Source organism: Mobula hypostoma, chromosome 9 (genome assembly GCF_963921235.1).
Source record: "Mobula hypostoma chromosome 9, sMobHyp1.1, whole genome shotgun sequence".
NCBI classification, from domain to species: Eukaryota; Metazoa; Chordata; class Chondrichthyes; order Myliobatiformes; family Myliobatidae; genus Mobula; species Mobula hypostoma.
Window position 1 is genome coordinate 126435230 of NC_086105.1, and position 25234 is coordinate 126460463.

The following is a 25234-nucleotide window of genomic DNA, read 5'->3' on the forward strand; positions in this document are numbered from 1 at the left end:
ATCTCAAGATGGTAGGAGGTTACGTGTGACAAATCTTTCTGAGTTTTTAAAAGAGGCACCTAAGGAAATGGATGTTGTCTTCATGGACTTCATTAAGGCCTTTGACAAGGTCCTGCGTGGCAGGCTGACTTGGAAGGTTATAGAAACATAGAAACATAGAAAATAGGTGCAGGAGTAGGCCATTCGGCCCTTCGAGCCTGCACCGCCATTTATTATGATCATGGCTGATCATCCAACTCAGAACCCCGCCCCAGCCTTCCCTCCATACCCCCTGACCCCCGTAGCCACAAGGGCCATATTGTACGGTATTCAAGGGGAGCTGGTGAGGGGGATTCAGAATTTGGTTGATGATAGAAAGCAGAGGGTGATGGCTGAAGGTTGATTCTTTGACTGGAGACCTGTAACTAGTGGGATGCCCAAGGGTGGGTGTTGGAACTTCTGTTATTCATTATTTCTATAAAAGGTTTGGATTTGAATTAACATAGCATGATTAGAAAGTTTGCTGATGATACTAAGTTAGGGGGACAATGAATTTCAAAGAGCTATTGGTCAGTGAGAGAAATATGCTGAAGGATTGCAAAAGGATTCGAACCAAGAAGGCTGCAAGTGGAATGGCTAAGGATTTTCGGAGTGAAGGCATTTTACTACTCAGGGTAAACATAGAAACATAGAAAATAGGTGCAGGAGTATGCCATTCAGCCCTTCGAGCCTGTACCACCATTCAGTATGATCATGGCTGATCATCCAACTCAGAACCCTGTACCAGCCTTCCCTCCATACCCCCTGATCTCTTTAGCCACAAGAGCCATATCTAACTCCTTAAATATAGCCAATGAACTGGCCTCAACTGTTTCCTGTGGCAGAGAATTCCACAGATTAAAGAGAGGCAAGAATGCGCAGGCGCGTGACGTCAGACATTAGAGTGGGAAAATTTTAAAAGAAGACCGCCATATCCAGCAGGCAACGTGCAGAGTGAAAGCGTAGCAGAGTGATAGGGCTTTGGCTCAAACAGGTTTAAGCGGTAACAGGGTGAGGTAGGTTTACCTGTGTTAATTGCGGAAAGGAAGTATGTGTGTGAGGCTGCTGTTCTGTGCTCGGTGTCAGATGTGGGAAGTCCTGGAGTCTCCCAGCCTCCCATACGGCTATATCTGCACCCGGTGTGTGGAGCTGCAGCTCCTAAGGGACCGAGTTAGGGAACTGGAGATGCAGCTTGATGACCTTCGTCTGGTCAGGGAGAGCGAGGAGGTGATAGGAGTTATAGGCAGGTGGTCACACTGGGACCATGGGACACAGACAAGTGGGTAACAGTCTGGATAGGGAAGGGCAAGAAGCAGGTGCTAGAGTGTACCCCTGTGACTCTCCCCCTGAACAATAAGTCCTGTTTTGAGTACTGTTTGGGGGTGGGGGGGGGGGAGACAGCCTACCTAGGGGAAATAACAGTGGCCATGGCTCTGGCACAGAATCCGGCCCTGTTGCTCAGAAGGGTAGGGAAAGGAAGAGAAAGGCAGTAGTGATAGGGGACTCTATAGTTAGGGGGTCAGACAGGTGATTCTGTGGACGCAGGAAAGAAACTCGGATGGTAGTTTGCCTCCCAGGTGTCATGGTCCGGGATGTTTCAGATCGCGTCCACGATATCCTGCAGTGGGAGGGAGAACAGCCAGAAGTCGTGGTACATATTGGTACCAATGACATAGATAGGAAAAGGGAAGAGGTCCTGAAAACAGACCACGGAGTTGGGAGGGAAGTTGAGAGCAGGACCGCAAAGGTAGTAATCTCAGGATTACTGCCTGTGCCATGTGATAGTGAGTATAGGAATAGAATGAGGTGGAGGATAAATGGGTGGCTGAGGAATTGGAGCAGGGGACAGGAATTCAGATTTCTGGATCATTGAGACCTCTTTTGGGGCAGGTGTGACCTGTACAAAAAGGACAGGTTGCATTTGAATCCCGGGGGACCAATATCCTGGCGGGGAGGTTTGCTAAGGCTACCGGGAAGAGTTTAAACTAGAATTGTTGGGGGGGTGGGGACCGAACTGAAGAGACTGGGGAAGAGGCAGTTGGTTCACAAATAGAGAAAGCTTGGAGACAGTGTGTGAGGGAGGATAGGCAGGTGATAGACAAGGGATGCGCTCAGATGGACGGTTTGAGATGTGTCTATTTTAATGCAAGGAGTATTGTGAACAAATCGGATGAGCTTAGAGTGTGGATCAGTACTTGGAGCTATGATGTGGTGGCCATTACAGAGACTTGTATGGCTCAGGGACCGGAATGGTTACTTCAAGTGCTGGGTTTTAAATGTTTCAGAAAGGATAGAGAGGGAGGCGAAAGAGGTGCAGGCGTGGCACTGTTGATCAGAGATAGTGTCATGGCTGCAGAAAAGGTGGACGTCATGGAGGGATTGTCTAAGGAGTCTCTGTGGGTGGAGGTTAGGAACAGGAAGGGGTCAATAGCCCTACTGGGTGTTTTTTTACAGCCTGCCCGATAGTAACAGGGATAGCAAGGAGCAGATAGGAAAACAGATCCTGGAAAGGTGTAATAATAATGATAAAGTATGTAAAAGGTTAACACGGTCATTAAACATAGCAGCCTGTTTTTTGTCTCTGCGAGAAACCTTGATGACCAACAGATGTGTGACTTTTGTTAGAGCACTATTTCCTCTTTAAGATAGTCAGCTAGGGTTTTAAGATGCTTATCTCCTTGTGTAGTCATGCGTAGAGATAGGACAGCTTCAGTCTGTTCTGTGTGTATAAGCCATTATGACTATTTTGTAATTTGTCTTTCGGGGCTGTCATGTAGTAAATAACTTCAAGTGCCTCCAGCCTGTCTTGTGTGGAGGGGTGGGGGTATCTGGATGAATATATCTGTGTTGTGAGGGGAATTGTTAGTTAGTTAGTGGATTGGGCAGGAACAGTCATAGACTGTTCCTGTTTGAGCGACTAACTGAGTAAGCCCCGAGTGCTTGGAATAAAGAGTTTGTACTTATACGGTCTCTGAGTGACTTTATCCGGATTCGACTTCCACAATAACAGAGTTGTTGTGGTGGGAGATTTTAGTTTCCCAAATATCGATTGGCACCTCCCTAGAGCAAGGGGTTTAGGTGGGGTGGAGTTTGCTAGGTGTGTTCAGGAAGGTTTCTTGACACAATAGGTCTACAATTAAACCTGCAAGAGGAGAGACTGTACTTGATTTGGTATTGGGAAATGAACCTGGTTAGGTGTCAGATCTCTCAGTGGAAGAGTATTTTGGAGATGGTGATCATAATTCTAAATCCTTTACAATAGCATTGGAGAGAGATAGGAACAGACAAGTTAGAAAAGTGTTTAATTAGAGTAAGGAGAATTATGAGGCTATCAAGCAGGAACTTGAAAGCTTAAATTGGGAGCAGATGTTCTCAGGGAAAGATATGGAAGAAATATGGCAAATGTTCAGGAGATATTTGTGTGGAGTTCTGCATAGGTACATTCTAATGAGACAGGAAAGTTACGGTAGGGTACAGGAACTGTGGTGTACAAAGGCTGTGGTAAATCTAGTCAAGAAGAAAAGAAGAGCTTACGAAAGGTTCAGAGAGCTAGGTAATGTTAGAGATCTAGAAGGTTATAAGGCTAACAGGAAGGAGCTTAAGAAGGAAATTGGGAGAACCAGAAGGGGCCATGAGAAGGCCTTGGCGGGCAGGATTAAGGAAAACCCCAAGGCATTCTACAAGAATGTGAAGAGCAAGAGGATAAGACATGAAAGAATAGGACCTATCAAGTGTGACAGTGGGAAAGTGTGTATGGAACCGGAGGAAATAGCAGAGGTACTTAATACTTTTAATTCAGTACTCACTATAGAAAAGGATCTTGGTGATTGTTGTGATGATTTGCACTAGACTGAAAAGCTTGAGCATGTAGATATTAAGAAACAGGATGTGCTGGAGCTTTTGGAAAGCATCAAGTTGGAAAAGTCACCGGGACCGGATGAGATGTACCCCAGGCTACTGTGGGAGGCGAGGGAGGAGATTGCTGAGCCTCTGGCAATGATCTTTGAATCATCAGTGGGGACGGGAGAAGTTCCGGAGGATTGGAGGGTTGCGGATGTTGTTCTCTTATTCAAGAAAGGGAGTAGAGATAGCCCAGGAATTTATAGACCAGTGAGTCTTACTTCAGTGGTTGGTAAGTTGATGAAGAAGATCCTGAGAGGCAGGATTTATGAACATTTGGAGAGGTATAATATGATTAGGAATAATCAGCATGGCTTTGTCAAGGGCAGGTCATACATTACGAGCCTGATTGAATTTTTTGAGGATGTGACTAAACACATTGATGAAGGAAGAGCAGTAGATGTAGTATATATGGATTTCAGCAAGGCATTTGATAAGGTACTCCATGCAAGGCTTACTGAGAAAGTAAGGAGGCATTGGATCCGAGGGGACATTGCTTTGTGGATCCAGAACTGGCTTGCCCACAGAAGGTAAAGAGTGGTTGTAGAGGAGTCATATTCTGCATGGAGGTCAGTGACCAGTGGTGTCCCTCAGGGATCTGTTCTGGGACCCTTACTCTGTGATTTTTATAAATGACCTGGATGAGGAAGTGGAGGGATGGGTTAGTAAGTTTGCTGATGACACAAAGGTTGGAGGTGTTGTGGATAGTGTGGAGGGCTGTCAGAGGTTACAGCGGGACATTGATAGGATGCAAAACTGGGCTGAGAAGTGGCAGATGGAGTTCAACCCAAATAAGTGTGAAGTGGTTCATTTTGGTAGGTCAAATATGATGTCAGAATATAGTATTAATGGTAAGACTCTTGGCAGTGTGGAAGATCAGAGGGATCTTGGGGTCTGAGTCCATAGGATACTCAAAGCTGCTGTGCAGGTTGACTCTGTGGTTAAGAAGGCATATGGTATATTGGCCTTCATCAATCGTGGAATTAAATTTAGGAGCCGAGAGGTAATGTTGCAGCTATATAGGACCCTGATCAGACCCCACTTGGAGTACTGCGTTCAGTTCTGGTCACCTCACTACAGGAAGGATGTGGAAGCCATAGAAAGTGTGCAGAGAAGGTTTACAAGGATGTTGCCTGGATTGGGGAGCATGCCTTATGAAAACAGGTTGAGTGAACTCAGCCTTTTCTCCTTGGAGTGATGGAGGATGAGAGGCGACCTGATAGAGGTGTATAAGATGATGAAATGTGTTGATCATGTGGATAGTCAGAGGCTTTTCCCCAGGGCTGAAATGGCTGCTGCAAGAGGGCACGGGATTAAGGTGCTTTGGTGTAGGTACAGAGGAGATGTCAGGGGTAAGTTTATTACGCAGAGAGTGGTGAGTGCGTGGAATGGGTTGCTGGCAATGGTGGTGGAGGTGGATAAGATAGGGTCTTATAGAGGGCTATGGGTTACCCTCGTAATTTCTAAGATAGGGACATGTTTGGCACAACTTTGTGGGCCGAAGGGCCTGTATTGTGCTGTAGGTTTTCTATGTTTCTATAAATGGATTTTAATTTTAGGTAAATGTAAGTTGATGCATTTTGAACAGTAACACTAGGATAGGACCTATACAGTGAATGGAAGGGCACTGCCGAGTGCTGTGGAACGGAGGAACCAGGGAGTACAATTGCACAATTTGCTGAAAGTGGCCATGGAAGTACACCAGTAAGTGATATAGGCACGTGGCATGCTGCCCTTTATTCAGGTCATTGCTTTTAGTAGTGTGGGCATTATGTTGTAACTATACAAGTTGTTGGTGAAACCTCACTTGGACAGTTTTGGTCACCCTGTTCTAGAAAAGACAGTGTCAAACTGGAGAAGGTGCAGAAACAAATTGCAAGGATTCTTCCATGACTAAAGGGCCTGAGTTATAGCGAGAGGCTGGCTACACTGGACATTGAAAGGTTGGAGAATGAGGGGTGACCTCACAGGAATTTTATAAAATTAATGGATATGGATAAGGCGGATGGTTCCCAGAGTTTCCCAGGGTAGGGGAGTTCAAAACTGGAGAGCATAGATATAAGAGAGGAGAGATTTAAACAAGATCTGAGAGATAACTTTACACAGAAGTTAGTAAGCACCTGCTATGAGCTGCCAGATGAAGTGATTGAGATGGGTACAATTGCGACATTTAAGAGACATTTGGAGGGCCAAATGTGCCAGCTGGGACTAGCAACAAGGATACTCTGGTCAGAATGGACCTGTTGGGCCTAAGGCCTCTTTCCGTGCTGTATTACTTTGACATTATGACCTTGAGCTGAAGGAACAGTTTCTATTGTATGATGTGATTTGTGAGGAGTGTGTAGTATGTTAGGAATTTCAAAGAATTTGAAGATATCGACAGTCATCTTGAATGTTAGAATGAAAATGAAGATTTGGAGGGTGTAGTCGTCGAAAGCATTTTATGAATGCGGTCCATTATCTGCGCTAGGTGTCTGTACTGATTTTTGTTTGCAGTCAGTGGGGGAAAAATACTGCAGTGTACACTGGTTGAATTCCTCTGGTAAATATTAGGAACTAATACAGTTTTATAGTACTGTATTAGTAGTGTTCTAATTTGTTCTGTATTTCATTTAAATATGTAATTGTTTTACTCAGTTGATTAGATAGTGTGTCTTTTTGTACCTTTTTAACTATTTCCATGAAACTTTGGCTAATTGGGCTGCTGCTTAAATGTACTGGCCCAGATGTGTCCTAGTTAACTAGAATCCACTGTTTAGGATGGTAGTGACACCACTTGAATGGGGACACCATGGAGGTTCTAGTGCAGGCAAAAATGAAGTTGACATGAAAATTTTTTGAAGCGTGGTTCTCTTCTGATAACTCCATAAACATATCGAAATAGATGCCATCTACAAACTCCTAAGAGCCAAAGAAATGCAAGCCAATAGAATTCAAGGGTCAACTGAAGGGGTAACCAATCAGGACCGAGGCAAGCAAATGAGGGCTTGTATAAATGTGAGCATTCCCAGAGTGAAACACCAAAACCTGCTCACTGAGGATGTCACCTCGACTGATGAAACACCTGTAGGCTAATTTCCAAGCTTGGCAAACACCATAACGTCAAATGGAATCTACTATATTAAAGGTAGACATTAGTGGATTTTTAATTATTATACTGAGAAATGTGGGATAAGAACATAAATTATGACATTGAGGGCGATTTGAGAACCTGAATGGCCTCCTATTTCACGTAGTCCTTGTATTCAAGTTGTTTGCACACACTTGAGTGCTAGAAATGCATTTGTGGAAAGGTTAGCCAGGGCACATAAGAAGATACAGTCTTGCAAGATACAACACCATTAAAAGGTAAATGAAGATATGAGGTAGTACAATTAAAGAACTATTTCAATCAAGTTTACATTTCCTTAAATTCTGTCCAGTGTTTGAGAACTTCTTAAGAAAATTTCTGAAAAGTATCAACAGAGCTCTGCTGAGCCAAAAAAACAGGTCCAATAAGACAGGGGTCCCCATTCCTTTTTTGCACCGCGGACTGGTTTAATATTGACAATATTCTTACGGACCAGCCGACCTGTGTGTGTGTGTGTGTGGCAGGGGGGTGTTCAAGTAGGGTTAAACTCACCTGGACATGTCTTTTACAGTTATGGTTGCCAACTTTCTCACTCCAAAATAAGGGACAAAAGTAGCAGTCAAATCCCAGGACACTTTACCCCAGGAAAGACTACCATGACCATGAAGCCTTGCGTGGGCATCTGTGCACATGTGTGACGTGCACATGTGATGTGTGCATACGCGTACGTGCCGATTTCCCCCCCCCCAACAAATCGGTTTTGCCTTCATCTTCCCGACTATACTGTATATACATTATTTCTACTTTATATAGGCTGTGTATTTATCATATCATTACTGCTTTTACTGTATGTTAGTGTTATTTTCGGTTTTATGTGTAATTTGGTAGGTTACTTTTTGGATCTGGGAATGCTCAAAAAATTTTTCCCATATAAATTAATGGTAATTGCTTCTTCGCTTTACGCCATTTCAGCACAAAAGGTGTCATAGGAATGCTCTACCTTAGCGGGGGAAATAAGGGCGGTCCTGTATGGGACAAACCAATTTAGCCCAATATACGGGATGTCCCGGCAAATACGGGACAGTTGGCAACCCTATGTTCAAGTTCAACAGTGCGTGACAGGGAATGAAGAAAGGTGCAGCTGACTCGTATTGTTTCCTCGCGGCCCGGTAGCACATGCTTTGCGGCCTGGTACCGGTCTGCAGCCCAGTGGTTGGGGACCACTGCAATAAGATGCAAGTATATTTCCAAAACCAGTATATAGGGGATCTGTCTTCAATTGAGATGTGTATTTCTACTGAACAATGCAATGAGTGACATGCATAATAATTCTCAAATCGCTGATCAGTGGAGTGATTTAACACTGGGCCACAAACACTTGGCGTTACCTGTAAGGCATCTTCAATGGGGAAGATTGAAGGAAGGGAAAATGTTCATCTGAAAACCCTTCTATGACATTCCCATGACTATTACATTTGATATTATTATGTTGGAGACATAATGTGTTGGTAGTCTAGATGTTATTAATTAATTGTTCAAATGTTTTATTTTAACATATTTTGAATGGAAGAGACTTCTTAAACTACAGATCTCTATTTAGCAGATTACAGAATGTCGGTGAACAAGGTCACATTTCCTTATTGGGTCATAGTTTGGCAGCGTATATTTCTGTGCTGGACAAAGAAAGATTGCGAAAATTAACCACAAGGATTTTGTCAGATACTACACTCTGGCTCTGCAGACTTTTCAGGTAACTTCTTGGCAATGCAAAGCTCAAGTGATTATGTACTCTACTTATTTAAGGTAACTAAATATTCTAACATTCTCCCAAAAGGTGATAGCTGTCAATTTTTTTACTAGCAGTTAATTATACTGTAATTTTTTAAAAATCATTTTACCTTTGTGAAATCTGCATAATTGCATGTGTTCTACTGGAACAACATTGTTCAGACTCTATAATTTTCTCTGTATAATTCTCTTCAGAGAATTTTCTTCTTTGTAATAAAAGATTTTATTTAAAGTAAAATAAAATCAACTTAAAGCAAATTGAATGTTAAATTATTTGAAATCAAAATATTCCAAAGCAGTTAATTTTATACCTGCGTGCTTTGTTTGGAAAGATTACAAAAACAATTCTCAGATTGGTAAGTTCTTTCATAAAATGGTGTGCTTTCTTCCATTGATTTATTTGATGTACATTAAAACTGAGAATTAATTTATTTGAGTACAACACAAAACAAATATATCATCTCTTTGATAATTTAAAGAAAAAATTCTTAATTTTATTTAGTTGTAAACCTAACCCTCATGGAATACATGCATTAACTATTAGGTATTTCACAGTTCTGTTGTATTTTAATGCTGTATTAAGATGTCCTAATATAAATCTGGCCTTCTGTACAAAATAGTTCTAGGTATCATTTGCAAGAATAAGTGGAATCATTTTGTTCTATGAGTTCTTCCTATATTTTCTTTTTTAAAAAAAAAGGAAAATAATTTGTTTCATTATTGCCTGTTTTTCTGGTAGGATAACTGTTTAGTTTTGTTTCTATAGAAAGAAAGGAATCTGAATGCTAAAATATACTATCAGAGGGACCCTCAAAATAAAGAGTTGATCAATTTCAGAGGCTTTTAAAATTATGGATGACTTCTATAAAGCAGGCAACATAATATTAATGGGGAAGGTAGTGATGAAAGATTACTGTTATTCTTAAAGGGTTAGAGAAATGTTGAGACGTAAAATGAAATCAAGAGTATGTATCACATTTGGTGGCTATCTTCTTTCCAGTTTTGACTGCAGTCTGTTACAGAGTCGGCCTGGAAACACCAAAAGCAGATGATCTCATTCACACTTTCAGAATGATAAATCACTTAGTGAATACTGTACAGGACCCAAACACTTATTATATTACAGCCTTGTAATAGATCCCACTTGTCATTTCATACTAACTAATGGTGCAGAAGCCAAGGGTGATCATAGTGTATGAAGGAAGAAAATTTCAAGAGCACAGATGAATGAGACTAGCATTCATTAATATGGCCTACATCACTAAACTAAGGTAGTCTGTCATTATTTTTATAATACTTAGATTTTGTGATATTTTATACTTAAATAACAAAGCCTGTTTTCCATTTAAGATGTGAAAAACAAGAGTTGGTTAAAGCATAAATTATGTTGAAGAGTGCAAAGACAAATTGGAAATCATATCCTTGTGAAAAGGGGAAGTTAAATTTGCAGATGGCGGGAGCAAAAAGCAACAGCAGGGAAGATTAAAAAATCTGTAATGGAAATTTGATATAGGATTGTAAGTGAAGTATTCAGGATTGTTAGAGAAGGTGGTGAGGGTATAAGGACGGGGGGGGCAGGGGGATAGTGGAAAATAAATAGATCAAGGATAATACTACAATTATTTCAAACTAAGGGCTGTTGAGATCTGGAAGGTAAACCAAAAATAGTATTTAATCAAAACAAGATACGATTGGACCATTTTTTTAAAAAGGATACACGATACACGTCCAAGGATACACGGTGTATCGGAAGGATAGGAAGGTAGGCAGAGGGGGAGGCGTGGCTTTATTGGTAAGAAATAATATTAAATCATTAGAAAGAGGTGATATAGGATCGGAAGGTGCAGAATCTTTATGGGTTGAGCTAAGAAATAGCAGGGGTAAAAGGACCCTGATGGCAGTTATTTACAGGCCTCCAAACAGCTGCAGGGATGTGGACTACAAATTACAACTGGAAATAGAAAAGGCTTGTCAGAAGAGCAGTGTTATGATAATTGTGGGGCATTTTAACATGCAAGTGGATTGGGAAAATCAGGTCGGCACTGGATCTCAAGAGAGAATTTGTAGAATGTCTGCGAGATGGCTTTTTAGAACAGCTTGTTGTTGAGCCCACTAAGGGATCGGCTGTACTGGGTTGGGTATTGTGTAATGAACCGGAGGTGATTAGACAGATTGAGGTGAAGGAACCCTTAGGAGGCAGTGATCATAACATGATTGAGTTCACTGTGAAATTTGAAAAAGAGAAGCCGAAATCTGATGTGTCGGTATTTCAGTGGAGTAAAGGAAATTACAGTGGCATAAGAGAGGAACTGGCCAAAGTTGACCGGAAAGGGACACTGGCGGGAAAGACAGCAGAGCAGCAGTGGCTGGAGTTTATGCGAGAAATGAGGAAGGTGTAAGACAGGTATATTCCAAAAAAGAAGAAATTTTCGAGTGGGAAAAGGATGCAACCGTGGTTGACAAGAGAAGTCAAAGCCAAAATTAAAGCAAAGGAGAGGGCATACAGGGAAGCAAAAATTAGTGGGAAGACAGATGATTGGGAGGTTTTTAAAAGCTTACAAAAGGAAACCAAGAAGGTCATTAAGAGGGAAAACATTAACTATGAAAGGAAGCTAGCAAATAATATCAAAGAGGATACTAAAAGCTTTTTCAAGTATATAAGGTTACAGAGTACCTGGAGGCCTATGACAAGATAGGCAGAACTCAGCATGGATTCCTTAAAGGAAAATCCTGCCTGACAAACCTATTACAATTTTTTGAGGAAATTACCAGTAGGGTAGACAAGGGAGATGCAGTGGATATTGTATATTTGGATTTTCAGAAGGCCTTTGACAAGGTGCCACACATGAGGCTACTTAACAAGATAAGAGCCCATGGAATTACGGGAAAGTTACATACGTGGATAGAGCGTTGGCTGATTGGCAGGAAACAGAGAGGGAATAAAGGGATCCTATTCTGGTTGGCTGCCGGTTACCAGTGGTGTTCCACAGGGGTCCGTGTTGGGGCCGCTTCTTTTTACATTGTACATCAACGATTTGGATTATGGAATAGATGGCTTTGTGGCTAAGTTTGCTGACGATACGAAGATAGGTGGAGGGGCCGGTAGTGCTGAGGAACCGGAGAGTCTGCAGAGAGACTTGGATAGATTGGAAGAATGGGCAGAGAAGTGGCAAATGAAGTACAATGTTGGAAAGTGTATGGTTATGCACTTTGGCAAAAGAAATAGACGGGCAGACTATTATTTAAATGGGGAAAGAATTCAAAGTTCTGAGATGCAACGGATCTTGGGAGTCCTCGTACAGGATACCCTTAAAGTTAACCTCCAGGTTGAGTCAGTAGTGAAGAAGGCGAATGCAATGTTGGCATTCATTTCTTGAGGAATAGAGTATAGGAGCAGGGATGTGATGTTGAGGCTGTATAAGGCGCTTGTGAGACCTCACTTGGAGTACAGTGGGCAGTTTTGGTCTCCTTATTTAAGAAAGGATGTACTGACGCTGGAGAGGGTACAGAGAAGATTCACTAGAATGATTCTGGGAATGAGAGGGTTAACATATGAGGAACGTTTGTCTACTCTTGGACTGTATTCCTTGGAGTTTAGAAGAATGAGGGGAGACCTCATAGAAACATTTCGAATGTTGAAAGGCATGGACAGAGTGGATGTGGCAAAGTTGTTTCCCATGATGGGGGAGTCTAGTACGAGAGGGCATGACTTGAGGATTGAAGGGCGCATATTCAGAACAGAAATGCGAAGAAATTTTTTTTAGTCAGAGGGTGGTGAATTTATGAAATTTGTTGCCATGGGCAGCAGTGGAGGCCAAGTCATTGGGTGGATTTAAGGCAGAGATTAATGGGTATCTGAGTAGCCAGGGCATTGAAAGGCGGGGGAGTGGGACTAAATGGGAGAATGGATCAGCTCATGATAAAATGGTGGGGCAGACTCGATGGGCCGAATGGTCGACTTCTGCTCCTCTGTCTTATGGTCTTAAGAAGTAACTAATCATGTAACTCGTGATGAATTTGGAAAGATGCAAGGGAAGAGATGGTGTTTACAATTTAACCGTACAGATCTTAGAAAGAATCTAGGTAGGTGTGGTGTGCCACGTGGTTTTCTTCTGTTCAATAAACTAATTTTATTACATTCTCAGGTTTAGAATTCTGTTGAAGTCTCATTCAAGGCTGTAGCTTCAGGTGGTTCCAAATTTACCATCTGTCTTCTCACTTTTATGAGAAGGGATAGTTTAAACTTGCTCAATGGGTGGGAATTTATTCCAGATTTTATAGATGAGCATTATATTTAAAATGCATGATAATGAATTTAAACATCTAATTTGTTCAGGTATGAAAATGGGTCTGCCTATTATCATGAAGATGATCGAGAAGGTGTGTTGAAAGTCTGCAAACTCGCCATTCACTCAAACTATGAGGACTATGCAACAGAAGGTTTTAATGTCTTGCACAGGAAATTACCTGTACTGTATATCAGTGCTGCAAGCAGAACGGGTCTGGGCCAGTATATCTGCAATCAGGTAAAATACGTTACTACATTACATGCAAGATGGCAGATTAAATGGAATTAATTAATTTTGATTTATTATGTATTGAAAGGATTAGACATGAATAGATAGTCAGATCTGAGGAATGCCATCCAGTGTATTCTTTCTGTTCAGCTTTTGGAAATATACTTGCATTTATGTTTCTGAAAATTTTCTACCATTTTCTGTAAACTTAAAAGCACAAGGGAACAAAATAATTGTGACAATACTGAACAAAGAAATAGCTTCCAGTAAATATACCCTGAGTTAGGGTAACCGTCTGGTGAAGGTATGACTGATCTCCAAAAACTGCCTATATTAATTTTGTGGCCTTAAAAATAACTTCAAACAAAGCAATTAAATGACAGTGGCATTTGTAGGAAAATTGTGCTTTCCAAGAACTGAGCTGATGAAAATAGACAATTAACAGCCCATTCCATTGATGAGTCTGCACAGGTAGTAGAGCAAAATCTAAAATTCACATTTTAATTATTGCATTTAAAGTAAAAGTTGGTGCATAGACACGTGATCAAATGAAAAATAAAAATATAACGAGCAAGCTTAAACTTTTTATTCCAGAAATCATGTTTTAAAATGTTGCTTTTTGAAATATCCTGGTTATGAAATTGGAATTCCATACTTGTGTGAAAAAAGTACAAAAGTTAAAGTTAACTGAGCGATAATTGTTTCATGCAACACACATCAAAGTTGCTGGTGAACGCAGCAGGCCAGGCAGCATCTCCAGGAAGAGGTACAGTTGACGTTTCGGGCCGAAACCCTTCGTCAGGACTAACTGAAAGAAGAGCTAGTAAGAGATTTGAAAGTGGGAGAGGGAGGGGGAGATCCAAAATGATAGGAGAAGACAGGAGGGGGAGGGATGGAGCCAAGAGCTGGACAGGTGATTGGCAAAAGGATATGAGAGGGTTATGGGACAGGAGGCTCAGGGAGAAAGAAAAGGGGGAGAGGGGGAAAAAACACAGAGGATGGGCAAGGGCTATAGTCAGAGGGACAGAGGGAGAAAAAGGAGAGAGAGAGAAAGAATGTGTGTATATAAATAAATAACAGATGGGGTACAAGGGGAGGTGGGGCATTAGCGGAAGTTAGAGAAGTCAGTGTTCATGCCATCAGATTGGAGGCTACCCAGACGGAATATAAGGTGTTGTTCCTCCAACCTGAGTGTGGCTTCATCTTTACAGTAGAGGAGGCCGTGGATAGACATATCAGAATGGGAATAGGATGTGGAATTAAAATGTGTGGCCACTGGGAGATCCTGCTTTCTCTGGCGGACAGAGCGTAGGTGTTCAGCAAAATGATCTCCCAGTCTGCGTTGGGTCTCGCCAATATATGGAAGGCCACATCGGGAGCACTGGACGCAGTATATCACCCCCGCCTACTCACAGGTGAAGTGTTGCCTCACCTGGAAGGACTCCTCTACTGTGAAGATGAAGCCACACTCAGGTTGGAGGAACAACACCTTATATTCCGTCTGGGTAGCTTCCAACCTGATGGCATGAACTTCCGCTAATGCCCCACCTCCCCCTTGTACCCCATCCGTTATTTATTTATATACACACATTCTTTCTCTCTCTCTCTTTCCTTTTTCTCCTCTCTCCTTCCTTTTTCTCCTCTCTCCTTTTTCTCCCTCTGTCCCTCTGACTATACCCCCTGCCCATCCTCTGGGTTTTTCCCCCCTCCCCCTTTTCCTTCTCCCTGGGCCTCCTGTCCCATGATCCTCTCATATCCCTTTTGCCAATCACCTGTCCAGCTCTTGATTCCATCCCTCCCCCTTCTGTCTTCTCCTATCATTTTGGATCTCCCCCTCCCCCTCCCACTTTCAAATCTCTTACTAGCTCTTCCTTCAGTTAGTTCTGATGAAGGGTCTCGGCCCGAAATGTCGACTTACTTCTTCCTAGAGATGGTGCCTGCCCTGCTGCGTTCACCAGCAACTTTGATGTGTGTTGCTTGAATTTCCAGCGTTTGCAGAATTCCTCGTGTTTAAATAATTGTTTCATCAAGGCTTAGTATTTTTATTGGTTTTTATAACACTATGATTAGTGTGCACAGAAGTGAACTTCAAGTCACTGGGCACTGATACCAAATATCCATGATTATCTTCACTGGCTCAAACAGCTCTGATGTTTGCATTTGTGTCTGGAACACTATGCCCAATGCAAGTGCAGGATCGGTAATAACTACTGTTTAACTGGAGTGTTAGACAGTAGTTATTAGCAGTAGGGAGTGTTTAACTGGAAAATTGCAAGAAAGAAATTGCTTTTGTTCTTGCACAATATTAACAACCCATTGGTACTTCATTGGCAGTAGATGTGGTCTACTTGGATTTTCAGAAGGCCTTTGACAAGGTGCCGCACATCAGGCTGCTTAACAAGATAAGAGCCCATGGAATTATAGGGAAGTTACTAGCATGGGTGGAGCATTGGCTGATCGGCAGAAAACAGAGAGTTGGAAATAAAAAGATCCTATTCTGGCTGGCTGCCGGCTACCAGTGGAGTTCCACAGGGGTCGGTGTTGGGACCACTGCTTTTTACGATGTGTGGATTATGGGATTAATGGATTTGTGGCTAAATTTGCCTTTGATACAAAGGTAGGTGGAGGAACAGGTAGTTTTGAGAAACAGAGCCTGAAGAGAGACTTAGATGGTTTAGGGGAATGGGCAGAGTGGCAAATGAAATACAATGTTGGAAAGTGTATTGTCATGCACCTTGGTGGAAGAAATAAACGGGCAGACTATTATTTAGATGGGGAGAGAATTCAAAATCCAAAGATGCAAAGGGACTTGGGAGTCCTTGTGCAGGGTAACCTGAAGGTTAACCTCCAGGTTCAGTAGGTGGAGAAGAAGGCGAATGCAATGTTGGCATTCATTTCTAGAGGTATAGAATATAGGAGCAGGGATGTGATGTTGAGGCTCTATAAGGCACTCGTGAGACCACACTTGGAGTATTGTGTACAGTTTTGGGCTCCTTATTCTAGAAAGAATATACTGACATTGGAAAGGGTTCAGAGAAGATTCACGAGAATGATTCCAGGAATGAAAGGGTTATCGTATGAGGAATGTCTGGCAGCTCTTGGGCTGTATTCCCTGGAGTTCAGGAGAAGGAGAGGGTATCTCATAGAAACATTCCGAATGTTAATAGGTCTGAACAGATTAGATATGGCCAAGTTATTTCCTATGGTAGGGGTGTCTAGGACAGGAAGGACACAACTTCAAGATTGAAGGACGTCCATTTGGAACAGAGATGCGGAGAAATTACCTTAGTCAGAGGATGGTAAATCTGTGGAATCTGTTGCCACGAGCAGCTGTGGAGGCCAAGTCATTGGGTGCAATTAAGGTAGACATAGATAGGTTCCCGAGTAGCCAGGGCATCAAAGGGTACTGGGAGAAGGCAGAGGAGTGGGGATGACTGGCAGAATTGGATCAGCCCATGATTGAATGGTGGAGCAGACTAGATGGGCTGAATGGCCGACTTCTGCTCCTTTGTCTTGTGGTCTTAGTTTGGATAATGAACCATATAAAAGAAATTCGCATTATTTACTTTAGACCAGACTGAAACGTGTCACTAGAAAAACCAATTGATGAATATTAATTTGTCATTCAGAATCATTGTAGCTTTTTATAAATGTAGTTTATTTGTGACTCGAGGTGAATTTGCCTCATAAATTTTACAAATTTGTGTAAGTGGCCCTTGTAAAACATATATGGAAGAAAAGTTGTGCCTCGCCCTACTTATTCCAGAATCTGGTGATGTGATCTGAGCAGCAACAAATCCCATGGTGACATCATGTGGACAATTGTTAAGTAGCAGAGCCCCAGTGGCAGCTTTATTAGTATACCATCTGAGCATGATTCTTAAGTTTATAGAAATATTATGGAGCTCTGCCTCAGGACATCATACAATCCTGATAACCCATTCCATCCATGCTAGGTAACAGATGTTTATCTATACTAATCCCATTTCCCAGCAATTGGCCTGTTGCCCTTTATTCTGTGGTTTCCACACAAATACTTAAATGTTGTCTGGGTAACTGCATCCACCACATCCTTGGGTAGTGAGATTCAGGTTTCAGCTACCTCCTGGGCAAAAAATACTTCCTTGGATCTTTTCTAAATCCCCTACCCCTGACCTTATAGCGGCCCTCTCTTGGTAGACATCACCTTTGAAGAGGAAAATATTCTCATTACCCTCCTATTTTTGCAAAATTCAGCCAGGTCTACCTTGCCCTGCCACTTGACAAAGGAAAGAAAACTGGTTTATCTGGTCTTTCTTCATAGCTAAAATACTCCATTAGTGCAAATTCCTGGTAAATCTCCTCTGCATTGACTCTAGTGCAGTCACATCCATAAATTAGTTCAAAAATAAGAAATAAATACACCTAAAACTTGTCATTAAAAGCACTACTGCAAAAGAGAAATAATGTTTAGAAAGTAATTTGCATTCTCCTTGCATTAATCTGCAACCTTGTATTTTAAGATTAAGGGGTAACTATTTAAGGTTAGTGGGTAATTGAGCAATACAACTTCATGAGCATAAGCTTCTTAAAACTGCGTCATTTTACAATTTTTTTTTGTTGAGCATTCGTCAATGGAACTAAGTTAGGAAACTTAACTGCACAGCTCTTAATTAATCAAAGCTCATACTTTATTGTGTCTTCACAAACAACAACGTAACTATGTTAACCCCAGGACAACAACTTAAAACATGAATTCTACTGTTCTCTTTGTATCAATACTCACTCAGACCACTCTTCCAATTTAAAACCCTGAAATAGGGAATCTCAGTTTAGTATCTATGCTGTGCACAATGATGAAGTGATCTGTAGTCTATGCAAATCCTTAAGATCAATTTAATTATTGCCACCTGGTTAATTCCTGAAACCCATAATACTCCTACAAATTTTACAAGTTTAACTAAATACAGAAACTTGGGCTTTTATAATTGTAATGCTGCAAGCTCTCAATAAGTCTTGAACTTCTAAGTTTGACAGCACTTATGAAACAGCAATAGTTTAATGAACTGGCCCAAGATTATTAGATTAGATTATGAGAACACTCAGTCCTCTTTTATTGTCATTTAGAAATGCATACATGCATTAAGAAATGATACAATGTTTCTCCGGAGTGATATCACAGAAAACAGGACAAACCAAAGTCTAACACTGACAGAACCACATAATTATAACATATAGTTACAGCAGTGCAAAGTAATACCATAATTTGATGGAGAACAAACCATGAGCACGGTAAATAAGGTCTCAAAAGTCCCCGAGTCCCCGATAGCAGGCGGCAAAAGGGAGAAACTCCCTGCCATAAACCTCCCGGCACCGTCAACTTGCCGATGCCTTGGAAGCAGCCGACCACAGCTGACAATTCCTTCTAAATTGCTAATACTGAGTTATGAGAAGATGGGGAACTGCAGTAGACATTAATAATTAAATTGTATGCTTTTTCTCTTTGTATTTCAGCTTGGTCTCCCTATTTCTTGTATGTGTAGTGTTCCTTGTAACACTATGTTTGGATCTCAGCATCAAATGGTAAGTTTGTAATAAATGGCAAGTGGAGAATGACAGGGAATTTGTGCTTTTAATGTTCACCTGTTTTGGGTAACTCCATTACAATACCACCGAGCCCAAACAGATTATGTACTTGTACTGACTGCAGCAGAATTGCAAATTCCAATCCCTTTTCCCTAGCATTATTATGTATGATATTGTTATGGAAACTCAATTTGTGCTATCTTAGTAATTTATCATTCATTGTTTTGACAGGATGTAGCCTTACTGGAAAGGCTCATTAAAGATGATATTGATTGTGGAAAGTTTCCTCTTTTACTTGTTGCCAATGCAGGTATGCTGTAAGAACACACTTTGCTTTAAAAAAAAGATTACCACCTTAATTACCAGTGCTTCCAGAAGTTATCCATGCAGCATTCGTGGGTTAAGGGGGAATGATGTCGTCTTTATTCGTATGTCTAAATCATGAGTGCACAGATGCTTTTGGTCTTAAGATTAATCCCTGCAGCACCCATCTTTTGTCTGCAACCTAATCATAATCTCAGTATCCTTGTCTTCACAAACCACGTAGCTTGCCTTTGTTCCAGTGTTTGCAATTATGGCAACCTGCTTGAGCCTATAACAGCTCCATTTTTTCACCCACCCTCCGCCCCATCTCACCATACTTTCACATATCATCATTCTTGCTTTGAGTTGCTTGCTGTTGAAATACTTGTGCATGCCTTTGTCATCTCCAGGCATATATTCCATACCCTTACACCTGAGTTAGCACATCCAAAGCTATTTCCTATGTTACTTGTGCTTCAAATATTGCTTATCCATATATCTTTCTGATGTTTATTTACCTTGGCTCCAGCTTTCCCAAAACCACCTGCTGTAAATTTACATCCTTGGTTTGAAAACACCTCGTAGTTAGTTTTATCTGTTTCTTTAATTTTGTTTAACAAATCCCCTGGAAGCAGTTTTTCTTTAACTTGGTCACCTTGTGCTGTGCTAGTTAGTCACTAGACCATGTTTCTTTTCATGCCCTCTGTTTAAAGAGCTTCTTTGCAGGCCATCTCCATGACATAGTGTTTGGTTAACTCTTTGGCCACGGTATACCTCTGCAATTTCTCTTCCATCCTCAAGAGTACTGAATTATTGATCTGCTGGCACATGATGTTGCACATGACGTGAGTGCGTTAGTTGATGCTTATTCACTGCTGGAATCCTGTAGGCAGCGTATGCAACACTGATACGATTATCAGCTCTAAGATCTAGAATTTAAAAACAGAGAGCCTTTATTTCAATTTATTCCCACTAACACAAAAGCCTATTAAACAGGAAGGTTTTGTACTTATTTTAAAGTTAGTACCTCCACTGAGATCCACTGCAGGCACAGCTATTGGAGATCTATTTGAACTGTTATTTTTAATAACATGCAGTTTTTAAAAACTTTTTATTTTAGGCACACCAGGTGCAGGACATACAGATAAACTTGTGCGATTGAAGGAGCTCTGCAGTCAGTACAAGATGTGGCTGCATGTAGAAGGGTAAGAATAAGTACCTCTAGAAAGTCCCTGCTGAATTTAATGTGACTCCTTAACTAAATAATGTTCTTGTTCCATGAAAACACATACTATATTGTTATTACATACAGGTAGGAAAGTACTTAAATGATTGGAGGTTTACTGTCCTTAATCAAGTTGATGTGTCACAATGGCATCAAATAGGAAGAATATATTAATCTGCACTAGAGGCAGATAGAATGATAGTACTCTATTAAGTGCACATTTGTAACTAATATGATTGTAGAACAAAATAAGGCAAATAAGGCACAGGAGGAAGCCATAAAGTTTTTTGGAAGTCACCACATCATTCTGATTGCCTTTGTCACCCTCTGTTATCTGATCTTTTAAAAAATCAAATCCGGCTGGTTAAATAGCATTTTTAACTTTTCACAAGTTTGTATGGTAATCTTTTCTTCCCAAAAGTTAGTCTCATTACATGTCTGATCCTGTTTGTATAATATTGCTGCAAGTACTGATCCAACACTCTTTTTGAAAGCCACAATTGAATCCACCTCCAGTCATGCTATCTAGCATTGCATTCCAGATACCTACCACTTTTAATGATACCACTTTTTTTGCCACCCACTATAAATCTGCATGCTTTAGCTCCCGATCCTTTTACCAATGGGAACTGTTTCTCTCTTTCTACCTTCTCTAGGCCCCTTTATTTCCCCCCACCCCCCAATATCTGTAACAAATAGTTTCTCAACATTTCCAGTCTAACAAGTACCATATTATCTTTCACCATAATCTAGCCTTTTCATTATCCTCCTTACTATACCTATAGGTTCAAGCATTGTTTGAAAGTTTTGTAATACTCAAATGGACTCGCCACACTAACCCAAGGAACATTACCATAAACTTGTCCCTTTGGCTTCGCTTTCTGTTTTTGAAACAATTCCTTACCTATCATGTTAATCTCCCTTTTATTCAATTTGTTTGTCTTGTTAGCAAAAGTACAATGTATCTTATACAACTCCTTTTGGAAATTCACAAACAGCACATCAGTCAAGTTGCTTCATCACCTTCTGTTACTGATCAAAAATTTTAAATTGAGCTGGTTAAGTAACACTTAGCCTTTCTCAAGTCTCCCCAAAAGCTTTCACTAATCTCTGGTGTATAGCTGAAATCATTTTTATTTTTTTGTTTTTGTATTGCAGTGTTAATTTGGCCACATTGACACTTGGTTATGTTTCTTCATCTGTACTGGTTAGTATCATTTTCAGTTGTGATGTACATCTAAGTTAATGCATTTTTGAAATTCATATGATCTTTAAAGGCTCTTAGAACTTGAATTATTCTGTTATGTACTAGTATTCATTCCAAAACAATGTGGAAGACAAATACTATACAAATCACACAAAATGTTTGAGGAACTTGGCAAGCCAGGCAGCAATCTATGGAGGAGAATAAACAGTTGATGTTTCTGACTGAGACCCTTCATCGGGTCTGGAAAGGAAGGGAGCAGAAGACAGAATGTGGGAGGAGGGAAAGTAGTAGAAACTAGCAGGTGATAGGTTGGGGGGGGGTAAGGCAAATAGTGTATTACTTTTAGAAAGCTTTGAGACCAAGTATTGTTTTAAATTATGAAATGAGTCCTCAATGTATGACTTTACCTTTTTACATGACTTTGTTAGGGTTTATTAATTAAATTAATTGAATATTGCATTAGACTGTGTTCAGTGCCGGTTTTGACTCTCTCTTTTTGTAGGCTGCAACTAAGTGTGACAGCGTGACCTTGACTTTAGGACCCTGGTTGGGTCTCCCTGCTGTGCCTGCAGTGACATTATATAGACATGAGGATCCCTCACTGGTGAGTGGTTGCTATATTGACCAATAGGCAGGGGGGAGGGGGAGAGAGTTAAGAATTTATGCATGGAATCTAATTCATATTCTGAAATAAGTAGTAACTTAATATTTATAGTCATAAATATTTGCATCAAGTTTTCGACTTAAAATCCAGTAAAAGAATTCCAAGCTATTATAAGTAAAAATTTCTAGAAGAAGCTAGTACAGTCCAAATTTAAAAGATTATTCAAAGTTTTTGAATTTTAGAATATGTCCTGTACTTTTTATTTTAGTCTTTAGCTGCAGGCCTCACCACAAGTCAACCAGTTGAGAAACTTCGAGCTTTGCCTCTCTGGCTGTCTCTGCAATACTTGGGACACGATGGAATAGTTGACAGAATCAAGTTTGCTTCTCAGTTGGTGAGTGTTAACTTTGCTTTCTGTTATTTTATTCCTATTGATTTTATCTGTGCTGTTTATCCGAAGAGTGGTATTTCAGATCTGCTAAAATGAAAACTAATAATTGTTATAAATCTGTGCATCGTCTTTTGGATGATAAGAATTAGTGCTTGAATCATAGTTGTAGAATCATACAGTATGAAAACAGGCCCTACAGCCCTACTCGATGATGGTGACTTAATTGCCCAACAAGCTTGACCCCTCTGTGATCTCTGCTACCCTCCAACTCTCAACCATGTCCACTGCCTTCCATCTGTGATCTCTGCTGCCCTCCGACTCTTCCTGAAGCCATCTTGCATTCCCGTTGAGTTTCATATTGTCAGTAAGCTTGAATTACACATTCAGTACCCTCATCTAAATTTATTTTCAATAGAAAGGACAAGACCTAAACACTGCTTATTGAATGCCTCTGTAGTCGCAGCTTGCCATGCAGAAAAGATTGAGTTTATTCCTTCTGTGTATGTTAGCATTCTCTCTGTACATGATATTATATTGCCCCCCGAACCCATGAAGTCTATTTTTGCATCGTAATCCCTTGGCACTTTATTGAAAACTTGAAAATCCGAATGCATGAAGTTTACTTGCTGAGGGTGGGTAAAAATTATGGTGATCTATCCTTAAATAGAATTCACCCAATCACTGTATTGGTATTGCACTGTTTATAATTTATTTTCTTCCTGTAATTTGTAAGCCTATCTCAGAACTTGAGGACAAATGAGAATATTAAGTAGTGTTTTAAGAGGATGTGTAAATGGAAAAGCAGAGTTTGACTTATGTGGAACATAGAAAGACATGATGTGAAACAGTCTAATCATTAGCTGAGGCTTATCTGTCAACACAGATCAAAATGTTGACAACCTAACTAGTAATGAGATATTGAACCTAGGTATTATGCTATACTTGACATTTTATATACCTTTGTCTTTCTTTAGCTTTTATATTTTTGTGCAAGATGTGTAAATGCAAAATTATTACTTAAAATCTCTGAAGGAAAAGTGGAAATCTGAAATAAAAATGTTGTAAATACTTCCTAACTGCAGTTTGAACTTACTGAGTCTAGAAAGCTCTAATTGGACTTGCTTGAAGATGAGATGTTCTCCTTGAGCTTCATTGGCAGTATGGGAGCAGTAGGTGGTAGAGTAGAAAGATTACTGATGAAGTGAGACAGTTAAAGTGTCTGTGAGTAGAAACTTTTGGTTTTGCCTGGCAAATGAATAGTGATGTTCTGCAAAAATCACATAATTTGCTTTTGCTCCGCAATAAAAAAGAAATCATGGTGAGAAGTGAGTATGTCACGCTAAGTTGAAAGCAGAACAAGCAAGCCCCTTCTTCATATGAACAAAGTATTTGGGATGCTGAACAGTGAAGGGATAAAACAGTGGGCAGGGAAAAGGAAGAGTGAAGCAGAGCATCTCGGAGAGAGCAGTCTATTTGGATTGTTGTTTTGAAGAAAGGTTGATGTGTCCATTGGTGAAATCCAATCAGAAGTATTGAGATTAACGTTCATTTTATTGTCAAAGTATGCGTGTTCAATGAAACTCTGATATTCAACTTCTCCAGATAGCCATGAAATACAGAAAAACCATGGGAGTTGTTGAGAAAAAAAGAGATCCATTCCCCCCCCCGCACGAAAAGGAAAAAGAAACAAAATTTGCAAACTCCAAACCACCCCTCCACCCCTGCTCCCTCATACAAAAAACTTAACAGATCGTCCACATGGAAAACAGCAGCTGGAACATTAAAAAAAACCTCAAGCCCCCAACCCTCATTCACAAAAGAACAGCAACAATAACATCAAAGCCCCCAACCTCCTCCCTCCCTTGCACAAAATAACAGCAACAATAGCATCAGAACCCCTAACTCCTCCTCTCACACACACAGAATTAACAGATTGCCCACACAGGGAAAACACCAACAAGAGCATCAACCCCAAGTCCCCAACTCCTTCCGCGCAAAAGAAGTTCTATGTCACCCACCCGCCAATCAGCAACAAGAAAGAAAACATCAAAAACTGAAAGAGACCTATGCAAAGTACAGTCCAATAATCACATAAATCTCAGAATTTTGAAAACAACCTCCTGTTAGCATGGAGGAGAGGAGCTGCATGAATTTGGACCTTCTGTGAAGAGTAATCACCATGCCAAGTCTGAATGCCACCAACCCGGCTACCAACCACTATTAACCCCATGGCCTCTGTGGAGAGCAACCACTGACCTCTTCCACAGTCATCTCAATGTGTTGAATGTGAAGTTAGATGGATTAAAGAACAAAGGGGAAACAAAGTATTTTCTGTTTCTTCATGCTAACATTCATCCAACAAGGGCACCTGTATCCCTTTGCATCAGAGCCCTGTGGTCTCTCAACATTTAGCTAAGTAGCTTTATTTTTCCTAACAAAAATGGTGAATTTTACACATTTTGTTTCATTCTATAAGATCTTTGCCCATCAATTTAATCTGTCTATGCCACTCTGCAGCTACCTTATGTTCTCTTTTCCGTGTGTCATCAACAAATTGAATAACATTTCCTTGAGTCTTTCCATCCAAGTTGAGCCCCAGCACCTATGCCTACGGCACACCTCTTGTTCCATCTTGGCAGCCGGTAA

General features: G+C 40.7%; 1 protein-coding gene across 2 annotated transcripts in view; it reads left to right on the top strand.

The window, feature by feature from the left end:
• Window positions 1–25234, top strand: part of pdxdc1 (pyridoxal-dependent decarboxylase domain containing 1) — a 71876-nt gene that overhangs the window by 21988 nt on the left and 24654 nt on the right. Inside the window, exons 5-12 of one of the 2 annotated variants that reach the window (XM_063059090.1) lie at window positions 8592–8738; window positions 13113–13302; window positions 18787–18855; window positions 19090–19168; window positions 20282–20366; window positions 21545–21593; window positions 22096–22197; window positions 22466–22591. In XM_063059090.1, the coding sequence (XP_062915160.1) occupies window positions 8592–8738; window positions 13113–13302; window positions 18787–18855; window positions 19090–19168; window positions 20282–20366; window positions 21545–21593; window positions 22096–22197; window positions 22466–22591 (847 nt within the window). Of the gene's footprint in view, window positions 1–8588; window positions 8739–13112; window positions 13303–18786; window positions 18856–19089; window positions 19169–20281; window positions 20367–21544; window positions 21594–22095; window positions 22198–22465; window positions 22592–25234 lie in introns of both variants that reach the window. The other variant, XM_063059089.1, reaches the window with a different exon arrangement.